Raw genomic sequence first — 12,112 nt, 5'->3', positions numbered from 1 at the left:
CACCCCATGGCCCCGCCCACCACCTTCCCCACCCACCTTTCAAGTCACTGTCTTCTCACACCTGATGGGGACCAAAAGGAATGTTAGTGGAGTGAATGACCCTTTTCTCAACTCTGGTTTGGCCTGAGGAACATCACTAGTTTTCATTGTGATGTGTTGATAACATGGGAGGACGCTCAGGTGACGGCACAGTTTGCACCTTCTCTGCACGGCCCCCGCTTGCCCCCAGCGTGCCCACCACCTTGCCCACCGCTTGCCCCCCCCCCCACTTGTTCCCGGCTTACTCCCGCTTGCCACCAGTGTGCCCCCCAGCTTGTCCCCCAGCTTGTCCCCACTTGCCCCCAGCGTGCTCCCCAGCTTGTCCCCAACTTGCCCCCAGCTTATCCCCTGCTTGTCCCTGCTTGCCCCCTGCCAGTCCCCAACTTGCCCCCCAACTTGCCCCCCAGCTTATCCCCCGCTTGCCCCAGCTTGTCCCCCGCTTGCCCACAGCATGCCCCCCGCTTGCCCCCCAGCTTGTCCCCTGCTTGTCCCCCGCTTGCCCCCAGCTTGTCCCTGCTTGTCCCCCACCTTGCCCTCCATTTGTCTCCCACTTGCCCCCAGCTTGCCCCCGCTTGCCCACAGCATGCCCCCCAGCTTGTCCCCAACTTGCCCCCAGCTTGTCCCCCAGCGTGTCTCCCACTTGCCCCCCATTTGTCCCCAGCTTGTCCCCCGCTTGTCCCCAGCTTGTCCCCCAGCTTGCCATGCTTGGAGTGTTTGTACCTGCTCAAGGAGCATTGGCGTCCTTCATTGATTCCTCAGTCGTTGCTTATTTTTTGTTTTCTTGACTATAAAGTTGGGACGACTTCAGTCACGTCCCGCTGGCACAGTTGTGACTGGTCTGTTCTTGTTGGCCAGGTGAGAACTTTGTAGATGGAAAGGGTGAATGGGAACTTGGCCCGTTTTTTGCAGACGGGACGGGAATAGTGGGAAGGGTTGAAGCGCGTCCGTCTCGAGGGAGATGCCGGTTTGAAAAACAAGATAGCTAGACTGGATCCGTGATGCACCACCTACAACAGTCCAGCTGTCCCCGTGGGCAGAACGTTTGTGGGTGAGCAGAGTCCCATCAGGTAGCATGTGCTCGTAGCTGAGGCAGCCTGAAATACTGTCACCACCGCGGGGCGAGGGGACCGTGAAGTCCTTGATAAAACAGTGGCGAGCTCCTTTGCCTATGACTTAGTTCCTTCTCTTGTGGAGAAAAGAAATGGTAGCTAAAAACAACAAACCCACAAACAAACCCAAGAGTCCGTTTTAGTGTAGTACAAATGACCAAATTTTATGCATTCTGGGCTCATCTTATTAAACTTAGGTTATAAATTAGCATATGTACAGATTTCACGGGTTCGTCTTACACCGTTTCCCAGTATTTACCTGTGTGCAGTGTGAACTGCAGTTTTCTGGGGTTCACCTGTGCTGGAAGACTCTTCTCATCTGATGCAACTGTCTGTCTCTCGTCTCTCGTGTTGTGAGCGCGGAGGAGAGCTCATCTGTGCAGCACTTTGTCCCTTTCCTCCCGGCTGCGGTCCGCAGCCTGGTGGGGAAGTGCTCCCGCCAGGTCACGTGTGGCGCCTTGGCTGTGTGTCGCACACTGGGAGCGGCTCACGCGGCAGGGGCTGTCCGTGCAGTGTCCCCTGAGAGTCGCAAGGCGTCCACATGTTCGCTCGCATCTGGAGAAGTGGGACTGTGTTGAGCTCCGGGCTTCGGGGTGGGGTGAGGATGCTGAGGGACCCCAGGATGCCAGGCCGTGACCGGGCGCCCTCGAGTGTTCGGGGTTCTGTACAGAAACGACTGCCAGGTCTTGGCTGCTTGTTAACGCCCCTCTACCATGTGCTCACTCCTGTTCCTTTCCAATCCTTTCCAAGACTGACTCCGTGACCTTCCGCCGGGAGCACGAATCGCGAATCTCAAACCTAGAGGACGTTCTTGGAAAGCTGACAGAAAAATCCGAGGTTTGCATTCTCGACCTTTCACTTGTGGCCCCAGCAGTGAGAGGACATCGGGGTCGGCCCCGGTTGTCCCGCTCCTTAGCCTTTAAAGTGCCTCTTTTAGGGGGTTTGCTGTTGTCCTTTGTAAAATGGAAAAATCTTTCTCACTGTTGCCTCCCACCCCTGGTAGCTCCCTTTCATCGCGTTAGCGTGTCTGCCTCACGGACTCCGAGGTGTCTGAGGGGGCCCTGAGCTCAGGTGGCAGCGGGGGGACCGAGCTGTGGCCGGCTCTCCAGGTTCCAGGGCCCCTCTTTCTTCTCGATGTCCCACAGCCTCCCCCAGAGTGACTGTGTCTGACAGACCAGATTAATTTTCTGGTGGAAGAGCTGTTATTATCAGGTATTGGTGAAGGCAGAGGAGGGAGGCCAGGATGTTTGCAGTGATCTGAGCCAGCAACACCGTGGGGCGCTCAGATTCAGGGTCAGCGGGCACCTTCGGACCCAGCACGAGCCGTGGTGCAGCCCTGGGGGTCTTGGGGCAGCTGCCGTGTTCCTGCCCAGGGGAGCCAGGCGAGCTCAGGTCACCCGCTGACCAGGGTGTCTGTGGCACTGAGGAGCGGTCGGCAGCCGGAGAAGGAAGCGAGAGGGCAGGGACGGCCTTCGCTTCGCTCTGTGCCGGGAGGACGCCCCCCTCCGTTCGGTTACAGTTGGAAGAGGCGCAGTTCTCGACTCGCCGTGGTCTCGTCAGCTCCCGCGTCTCTGAACGGAGCCTGTTCATCATCACACCTTTGTGTGTGTATTTGTCATTTCCTTAGCCTGCCACGTTCAGAAAAGACTTGCCAGAGGTGGTGGCAGTGTTCCACTCCTTGTCCTGGGAGCTGCTTGTTTGGAAAATCCATCAGGCTGTCCCATGGGACGGGCACCGCTCTCTGAATACACATCGTGTGTGTGTTAATAGTTTTCTTTGAAAAAATAAACCTCCCTCCCCTGCCAGCTAGCAGGCAGGTCTGGGCTTTGAACTAAAGGGAAAACTCACAGATAAATATCTGTAGTTTCATATGGAAACATGTGGTCAATTGAGTGTCTGATCTATAAAATGCTAGTATGTAACTCTTATATATAAACAGATTTCTTTCTCTCACTTTTAGGCCATCCAGAAGGAATTAGAACAGACCAAGCTGAGAACAGCTAGGTAGGATAATTTTGAATAAATTAAAATTTTGTCTTCTGTGTTTCCTTGTTGTGTGGGACAGAGTGGTCATTGGCAGGACCCCGTGTGCACCTCTAGTTACTGGGCTTTGTGGGTGAACACATTCCCACGGCATCTTGGTGGGCGACCCTTGGCAGCACTGACGACAGAGAGGCTCCCTGCGGGGCCCCGGTAGGAGGTGGGCTTCTGGGCCTGGACGCGCACCGCCTCAGCAGCTTCTCCTGCGGGCCGCCCCTGGCCGTCCAGGACCGCCCTTTTGTAAGGGGCCTTCTCACATACAGGACGGGGGCGCTGTGCCGCACCTCTGGGCTGTGTTTTGGCCGCCTAAACAGCCCTGTCCCCAAGCAGTTTCTGGGGGCATGCTGTTGGGGTCCTCACTGCCCCGGCCTTTTCTCTGGCACCTTTATCGGCTCCCCCGGATTCTTCTGGAAGTACGCCATTCCCTTCCCTCGATACGCTCGAAGCTGCACATCGTTTTCCACACCCTCCAATTTTATCCACGTGGGCCCTGTGCAACCCCACCCCCCATTTGTGTTTGTGACATGACACCTGTGCCCTTCTGTCCCTCCTGTCCCTCCTGTGGCTCCACGTGGGGGACCAGACGATGAGTTCTAACTTTCACCTTCCTGTCTCTGGCTCTTAGATCCCGTATCACTATTTTAGACCCCATATATCCTTCCGTCAGGATGGATATGAGTGTTAACAGCACATCTTAATTCCATTTCAGAGCCTGTATTTCCACAAGAAGGTTTGTTGCTATGCCGATATGTGGATGTTAAAATGGTTTTCCCGGACTCTCCTGCCTGGAGACATGTAGTGTTGGTGGCTTACCAACCACAGCTGCCTCTAAGCAAATACAATATCACAATATTTTGCGTCATAATGTACAATTTCTACATAAAAATAGGAACTACTAAGACAAACTCTGAAGCCGTACGTTTTTCAGTTCAGTTACCTGTTCCATTAGCATGAAAATTTCATGTTCGACATTGTAATGGTTGTTGATAAATTTGTCTGATTTTAGATGTCTTTTTTATAGTTTCGAGGAGATAGATACAGGTTTTATTTTTATTATTTATTTATTTATTTACTTATTATTCTTTTAACGTCTGTTTATTTTTGAGGGAGACAGAGTGCCTGATGGTGAGCGGGGCAGGGGCAGAGGGGGAGGGAGACACAGAATCCGAAGCTGTGCGGACAGCTCAGAGCCCAACGTGGGGCTCGAACTCACGGACCGTGAGATCATGACCTGAGCTGAAGTCTGACCCTTAACTGAGCCACCCAGGCGCCCCTATTTATTTCTTTTAGAGATGTGGGTTTTAAGTACTAAGTAGTTTTGAGAGCTTTCTCCTGCTACTGACAGCCGCTGGGAGTAAGTAGCGTGTGTTAGACATCTTACCTGAACACCAGGGCACGTTTGTGTGTTCGTGCGTGCACTGCTGTGGAAGAAGGTCTCTTTGGGATTTGACTTGAAACTTCTAAGTTTCCATGTTAAGGTGGGACAGGTCGCTGTGTTTACAGTATTGACTTGTCTGTGGGGTTGTGGGTCCCTCCACGTGTTTATCGCACGCGTTTACTTTAAGCGTGTGCGACTGGGGACGCCTGACTTCCTTCCTCCTCCCGATTTCCCAGCGGGCTTGAGGAAGAGCCGCACCTCCTTTCCATGGTTAAGCAGCTGGAACTGGAGCTGGGTCATCTGAGATCAGAATTGTCCAGGTGGCAGCATTTGAAGACCAGTTGTGAGGAAGTCAGCACGATACACGGAAAGGCAAGTTGTAAAATGTTTTATCATAGAAAATAAAACACTAGAGTTGAACTTTTATGTTCATGAACTTCAACTTTCTTTAGAACTTTTATTATATCTTAAGTTATTTACTTATGTACGTATTTATTTACTTTGAGAGAGCGTGCAGAGGAGGGGCAGAGAGGATCCCGGGCAGGCCCCATATAGTCAGACTGTGCAGTGCAGAGCCTGATGCAAGGCTTCATCCCACGAACCATGAATGAGATCACAGTCTGAGCTGAAGTCAAGAGTCGGACGCTTAACCGCATGAGTCACCCTACATCTGAAGTTTTAAACCTTTCAGATAGCATTTAACATTGAACATAAAATAGTTAATACTCAGCTCTCCTGGAATTTCCTCTAGCACATTAGTACCTAGGTGTGCGTCTGTCCACACTTTGTGTGCAGATGGCCACGTGCCAATGTTGGTTTGGGGGCAGGCCATTTTGTACGTCTTTTCACCAGAGTAGATTCGCACGGCACTCTGATGCTTAGCTTCCTGTTGCCACATATCCCGGTGATGTTTTAGGCCCCAGTTTCTTGATGCAAAAGAGGAAATCCAGACATTTATGCTGCATGAAAATGGAAAAAGAAACATTTGAATGGCAAAAGCTATCATAAGTCAGAGTCGGACAGTAGATTGGGAAAAAGTGCCTGCGATACAGTTGATGAAATCATCTCTGCTCTGCAAAGAGCTCCTGGCATTGGCCACAGCAAAGACAGTGGGGACGTGGGCAAAGCATGTGAGCGGGTCACTCGTTGCCACTCCTCGGGTTTGCAGACAAAAGTGAACACCTGTCCTTCGGCCTTCAAAGTGGCCGCGAGAGGGAGGACGGACCCACCCCCACCCCCCCAGCACTGACTCGGGGAGACGGCTTCCTTGTGGCTGGTGGGACTGGGTACCTCCACCCTCGTGGGGGCGATCTTGGGATATCAGCCAGTTTCGCAGATGCATGTTCCGAACCTGGCAGCAGCCCGCTTGGGGCCCCCGGCAGCAATGAGAGCGACAGGCAGACGGAACCGCGGAGGCCGTGAGGAGCCTTGCAGGGTTAGTGCTGGAGGGCTCGCAGGGCTGGAGGCCGTGGCACATGTGGCCTGTGAACGAGGGCCGCCGTTCACGCGGGAGCAGGGTGTCCCTAGTGCGGAGCATTGCGGAGCTGCGCGAGGGGCCAGGTGGGCCTCCCGGCCTCGCTGTGGGACTCTGTGCTTTCTCCTGTGCCTCCGTCCGTGCCGCATCCATCACAGAGCCAGGGCGGGCAGAGCGAGAGCACAGGGGCATTTCTGGCACATGGAAAGTCACACGTATGTTGTTTACGTGACTGCTTCCTTACCGCACCGAGTTTGCAGAGCGGGGGCTCCTTCCTCTGTGCACCTGACCCATGAGTCACTCCCCCAGTGAGTGCCTGCTGAGGGGCGCGTGCAGGGCGACCACGTTGGAGGAGCCTCCCTTCCCTCGGCCCTCCTATAACGTATTCCAACGCTTTTGGAGAGCTCCTCGAGTTTAACGTGAAGGGAGAAAGTTGTCACAGTTACATTATGGGTTTTGGAGAAGGTTTGTGGTCCTTGCGAGGTGTTAAGGTGACAGAAATGAAGCTTTTAGATGGTTTGGTTAAAACAGTAAGTTCACGTTCTGCTTACTAATGATTTTACTAGGTGGACGCCCAAGTCAGAGAAACTATCAAGCTCATGTTCTCCGATGAGCAAGGCGGTTCTCTGGAATGGCTGCTACAGAAACTCTCTTCCCGGCTCGTCAGCAAGGGTGATTTGCAGGGTTTGCTGCGGGATTTGGAGCTGCAGGTGCTGGAGAGCGTCACCCGCCACACTTCTGTGACACAGCAGGTCTCTGGCCCTGAGACCGCACCGTCTGCTGCGAATGAGGCCGGGGCTTCTGGGATAACGGAAGCGGTAAGTAGGCAATGGGAAATGTTTGAGGCGTGTATCGTGACGGAACCGATGACCTGGTTACCGAGCAGGCAGATCCTGAGGTCTTACCCGACGAGGGTCCCCCAGGGATGTGGTTGTGGTCGCCGAGGTGCTTGGCGCCGTGTGGGGTGCGGAGAGGGTGCCAGCTCGGCGGGCTGTGGCTGCTCTCGATGCCGGTCAGCCGCTGCCTGGGGGCCTCGTCTCTGGAGCAGTGACCGTCGTGGCTGTGTGTGAGCCCCGGGTCAAGGGTGGTGCCGTCCCACCTCCACGTGGCGGCCCTGTGGTCTGGCGCAGGGCTGACACTCCCCGTGCCTGTGAATTCTGCTACAGTTAACTGAAGATGCCTTTCTAGTAAGACATCGGGCCTTCATTTCTCTATCGACACCTGAGCCTTGTTTGGCCCCCACTAATGCACGTTGCCTCCGTCCAGCAAGCGCGTGTCCTTGTGAACAACGCCCTGAAGCTGTATTCCCAAGATAAGACCGGGATGGTGGACTTCGCCCTGGAGTCTGGTGGTGAGTAGACTGAACACGGTGGTCACCTGCTGGCGGCCTTGCAGACGCGACCGCTGCTACCTGCCCCGATTCCATGTGGCCCCGAACCTGCTAGAACTAGGTAGTCCCCGGTGCTCCTGATTTAGCGTGTGGTCAGGTTCTCCCACAGAAGGCCGGTGTTTATGCTTACAAGTCCATGGGCGTGAGCCCGTGTAACTGTGGGCATCAGCAAAGTCCCAATTTGGGGGCATTTGAGTAGCTTTTAGATTTTTCTAGCTGCATCAGAGTTTACTGCCACAGAAATATTGCTTAAGTATTTACGATCTTTTGCGTTGTAGGGTGTGTTTTTTTTAAGTAATGAAGTACAGTAATTGATACCAGAAAAGTGGTTTTTAAACGGTTTCCGAGAGCACTCGATACGTGAACACGTGTTGTTTAGGTGTCCAGTGAGCGATGTTTAAATGCCTGCTGCGTGTGAGGACTGTTCTGGGTCCCGGCCCTACGGGAGCTGTCACTCTGTAGGGGACACAGATGACAGACAGGAAGTAGCCAGCGGTACCTGTCCGTGAACACGGCTGCTGAATACGTAGAGCAATGGGGATGCAGTTCTGGTTCCGCAAAGACATCAAGGAGAAAATTGTGGTCCATTAAGTCAGGGAGGTGCTGCGTGCCCGTGTGCCCAGGCTCAGGGCCCAGGTGTATTTGGAGGAACAGAATTGCGGTTTAGTGGGGCGCCCGGTGGGCTCAGTTGGTAGATCGTGGGACTCTTGATCTCCAGGTCATGAGTTCAAGCTCTGCGTTGGGCTTCATGCTTCGTGAGGCCTACTTTAAAAAGTGAAATTAAATTTAAAAAATTAACAAAGAATTTAAGAGGATTGTGGTTTGGTGAAGTGGTTCGCATGCTTCCCGTCACCTGCCTCCTCGGGGACGTTCGGGACAGCGCCTGGATCAAACACAGAGTGTCTCTGTGAAGAAATGGGCCTATGTCCATGCCACACGAGACAGGTCGAGACTCCAGGTGACAGACATGATGTCTGTTCGGGGAAGGTTTGGCCACCATGTGTGTAAGAGAAAATCTTAGTTTTCTGAGTTTTTAAAATGTAGGAATTGCAGACCAAGGGTTAGCAGACCAACATTTTCTCTCAGGGGGTTCTTTTTTAGAGCGAGGGTGTGCGCGTGTGGTCTGGGACAGAGGGAGAGAGAATCTTCAACAGGCTTCACACCCACACGGAGCCCGACACGGGGCTCAATCCCATCACCCTGGGATGCTCAACCGACTGCGCCACCCAGGTGCCTGAAACAGAGGGTCTTGCCACGTGGTAGCCAGTGCAAGCGTCGGGGAGCCCTGCACGGCAGCAGGGACACGTTTTACCCTAACCCAGCCCTTGAGGAAACCCGAGCGCCGCCCCTGGTCAGGAGCCTGGTCCCCGCTGGCCCCACTGCAGCCGCGGCCGTGACGCCGGCCGTCTGTGTCTCTGCAGCAGCGCCGCGTGCTGGCCCGGAGCCTCTGTTGCGAGCAAAGTCCTCCACGTTCTTCTGATGCTGAATGGGAGTCAGGAAGGCCGTCGACTCTTCTGTGTGTGTATTTTGTTGAGAATGACTGTTCTAGAATATCGTGATAAACACGTTTTTGAAATTCAGTGATTTATGAAGAAACTATTTGCAATTCTGAGACATCAAATGCTCTTCTAACCATTCAGCTGGGTCATTGTTTTCTTAGAAGCATAACTAATCCTTACAGATTTGTATGTCATTAATTTGGAATTTGGGCAGTTTTGATGAGGTTGAACTGAAGGTTCTGTCACTACGCAAGGCATTTGTGGACTCTATTTTTTACAGTGTCTGTACTTAAGGACGCTTTTTGTTTTCAGTGAGAATAGGATGTTTAAAGACACAATACAAAGGTTCAGAAATTCCAAGTCTGTTGATCAGTGAGGTCAGAATCACTTTCTCTTCTTGTTTGAGTTCCCAGTGCCCAGGTCTGCCCCCCACAGTCAGGGGAAGTGCCCGCACGTGCGCGCTTGTGTAGGTGTCCTGAGGGGTTTGATGGACAGCCACACTCTAAGAGCCACGGCCTCTTAGAATACGAGCTTGTATTTGCATTTGTACGACGTTTTAATTTGTTGTTCCCCACGCCAGCTCACGTGCCTTGCCACCAGCATCCTGTCTGCCCTGTTTCCTGTTGAGGGGCAAACTGGACCTTTCTTTTTTTTTTTTTTTTTAACACTTCTTTTTATTGGAGATACAATTCACATAAGCTAAGCTTCACCCTTTGAAAAGCGTCTGATGTGTCGGGTTCATGGTCACTGTGTCGTGCAGCCGTCTCACTCCAGAATATTTGTGTTACTCCAAGGAGACCCCTGGACCTGGTAGCACACGCCCCCCCCCCCCCCCCCCCCCGCTGTTCCCTGAGCAGCTGCTGATCGAGCGTGTCCCGTCGCTGTGGCCTGTCCACAGTAGGCCCTCTGAGAGCAGACGCACCTGCGCACCTGTCAGGCAGCTCTGGTGCCTGTCGATTTGTCATTTATTTAGAAAGAGGAACAAAAGCTCGTTGAGAGTTGCCGTAGTGCAGACAGGGGGGGCTTCCCTTGTGTCCTGAAGCGGCTGCAGACTCTGAATGCCTGGCTTGGCAGAAGAGTGAGCGAGCCTGGGGCCCATCATAGAGTAGACGGTTCCCTGTGGACACAGAGACCTGCACGTGAGCCCCCGCGGCGGGGACGGGCCCCCCGTGACCGCTTTCCCGGCGGCCGGTGCAGACACCCAGGCAGCTCCAACCTCTGCTTTCAGGTGGAAGCATCCTGAGCACTCGCTGCTCGGAGACCTATGAGACCAAGACCGCACTGATCAGCCTCTTCGGGATCCCGCTCTGGTACTTCTCCCAGTCCCCCCGCGTCGTGATCCAGGTGAGCCGGCCGGCCCGGGTCTGCGCACAGCCCCCGGCACCACCCCGATACCTCCGATCCCCTCGCTGTGCTCGTGTGCCCTCGTCCGCGAGTCTGTCCCCGCAGTCCCCGCAGAGGCGATGCTCCGCTGTGGCCATGCTCACGGCCGAGGACCTTCCCTCGTGAGACAAGCTCGCGCTTTCTCGCTCTTTAAAGAGGCAGAGCAGGTGGACACGGTCGCACCTCAAGGAAGGTGCCTCCGCGGGACTGAGCCCCGGGGGCCTGGGGGGCCCGTGCTCACACAGCATTTGCGGCTGCCTCTGTCTGGGTGTCCGCGGGCTGCCCTCAGCACACGCTGCTGCTCCGCGCCCGTTTTACACGGTCCGTCCCAAAGACTCAGGGGAGGAATTTCAACTGTATGTTGGTTTCCCTTCAGTTCTGAAATGCTGCCTTGTGTTAATGACAGTTTTGAAGAAAGGTCAAACGATTCCTTTTGTGGGAACTGTGCACAGGATAGCTGTCTTTCACTTGGAAACACATCCAGTCTTAGAGAATTCGTGAATTACCGTGAACGTTTAAGTATCGGTAAACTTAACATTTCGGAGCTCGGGTGCTGTCCTGGTAGCCTGGCTGTGGTCTGGTGCGCGGGACCGGCTTCCCTTCAGTCCTGAGCGCGTGTCGGGCGGGGTGCCCATCGCTGCGGGCGGGTGGACCCCACGGCGGGTGCACACCCCCAGGTGCGGGGCGGACGGCCGCGTGCCCCTGCACCGGTTTGTGGGTGCTCCCGGGACCCCGGCAGGTGCTGCCTTGGCTGCAGGGTGGGTCCGTTTGCCATCGTAACAGTTCAGAGGTCTTGATTTCCTGTCGTCCCCCCGGTACCACACTGGCCCACGGCAGTCGTGCCTGCTCCGCCAACTGGATCGATGGCACTCTGTGTTAGGCGTGCGTGAGGAAGGGACTGCTCTGTGAGGAGCACCCACACGGGAACCTGGACGGGGAGGCTGCACGTGAGGCACTGGTGCCTACAGACACAGGACCGGCTCCTACCTCCACAACCAAGGCAGGGCAGCTGAGAGAGTGTCCCCCAGCCCCCCAGGGCTCAGGCCCAGACCTTCTTGTAGAGGGCACAGCCAGGGCTCACTGAATGGTGCCACCCTCCAGGGTGCTGGGGAAGCTGTTGCCAGTGAGGGCACCCTCCGTGCACAGAGCTTAACCCTTGAGGTCCCAGTCCATTTGCACAGGGCAGGTACAGAGGATACATAAATCAGGAACGAGGGACCAACCAAAACTGAGTACAGGCGTGAGCAAATACACAGGTGTTGCTGTGTCTGTCCCTTCCCCTCCTGTTCCAGCTCACGAGCAGCTGCCTGCCAGGGACCCTGCCTCGTTCACTTGGTGCTTTCTGGTCAGCACAGTGCATGCACCAGGCCTCCCGTCACAGGCATGGTGGCTTCTCTCACAAAAATATCCCTACGCCTGTGTCGTTTTGTATTTTGCCAGTGTATCTTAGGGACAGCAGAGGGTAGCTGGGTCAGAGGGTAGATGCCCGGACGGGCTCTGCTGGATAGCGCCAGGTTATGGAGGGGCACGTTCTAACCGGCGTGTGTTAGAGTCGACGCTGCCCCCGGGTCAACGACAGACACTGTCAAACCCGTGCATTATTGTTGATCCTTTCGGTGAAAAAGGGTAACCACCTGTCGTTTGAATTTGTATTTCTATTGTTATTACGTAGCATGCAGCATCTTTTCGTATGTTTGAGGACCATTTAAATTTACTTCTTTTAAAAAATGAGTTTGTCTTGTCTATTTTCGTTTAAGGCGCTGATTACCTTAACTTTTATGAAACTCATTAACATACTGG

The 12,112-nt window shown here is 54.3% G+C and overlaps 1 protein-coding gene across 20 annotated transcripts in view; it reads left to right on the top strand.

The window, feature by feature from the left end:
- SUN1 (Sad1 and UNC84 domain containing 1) overlaps positions 1 to 12,112 on the top strand; it is a 52,981-nt gene that overhangs the window by 36,420 nt on the left and 4,449 nt on the right. For 19 of the 20 annotated variants that reach the window (XM_027042423.2, XM_053213794.1, XM_027042432.2 and 16 more), the window contains 6 exons: positions 1,899 to 1,985; positions 3,109 to 3,152; positions 4,803 to 4,938; positions 6,607 to 6,858; positions 7,307 to 7,391; positions 10,158 to 10,273. In XM_027042423.2, coding sequence (XP_026898224.1) covers positions 1,899 to 1,985; positions 3,109 to 3,152; positions 4,803 to 4,938; positions 6,607 to 6,858; positions 7,307 to 7,391; positions 10,158 to 10,273 — 720 coding nt within the window. Of the gene's footprint in view, positions 1 to 1,898; positions 1,986 to 3,108; positions 3,154 to 4,802; positions 4,939 to 6,606; positions 6,859 to 7,306; positions 7,392 to 10,157; positions 10,274 to 12,112 lie in introns of all 20 variants that reach the window. The other variant, XM_053213793.1, reaches the window with a different exon arrangement.

Source organism: Acinonyx jubatus, chromosome E3 (genome assembly GCF_027475565.1).
Source record: "Acinonyx jubatus isolate Ajub_Pintada_27869175 chromosome E3, VMU_Ajub_asm_v1.0, whole genome shotgun sequence".
Lineage (NCBI taxonomy): Eukaryota > Metazoa > Chordata > Mammalia > Carnivora > Felidae > Acinonyx > Acinonyx jubatus.
Note: the sequence above shows the minus strand (reverse complement) of the source record. Positions and strands in the feature narration are given on the sequence as shown.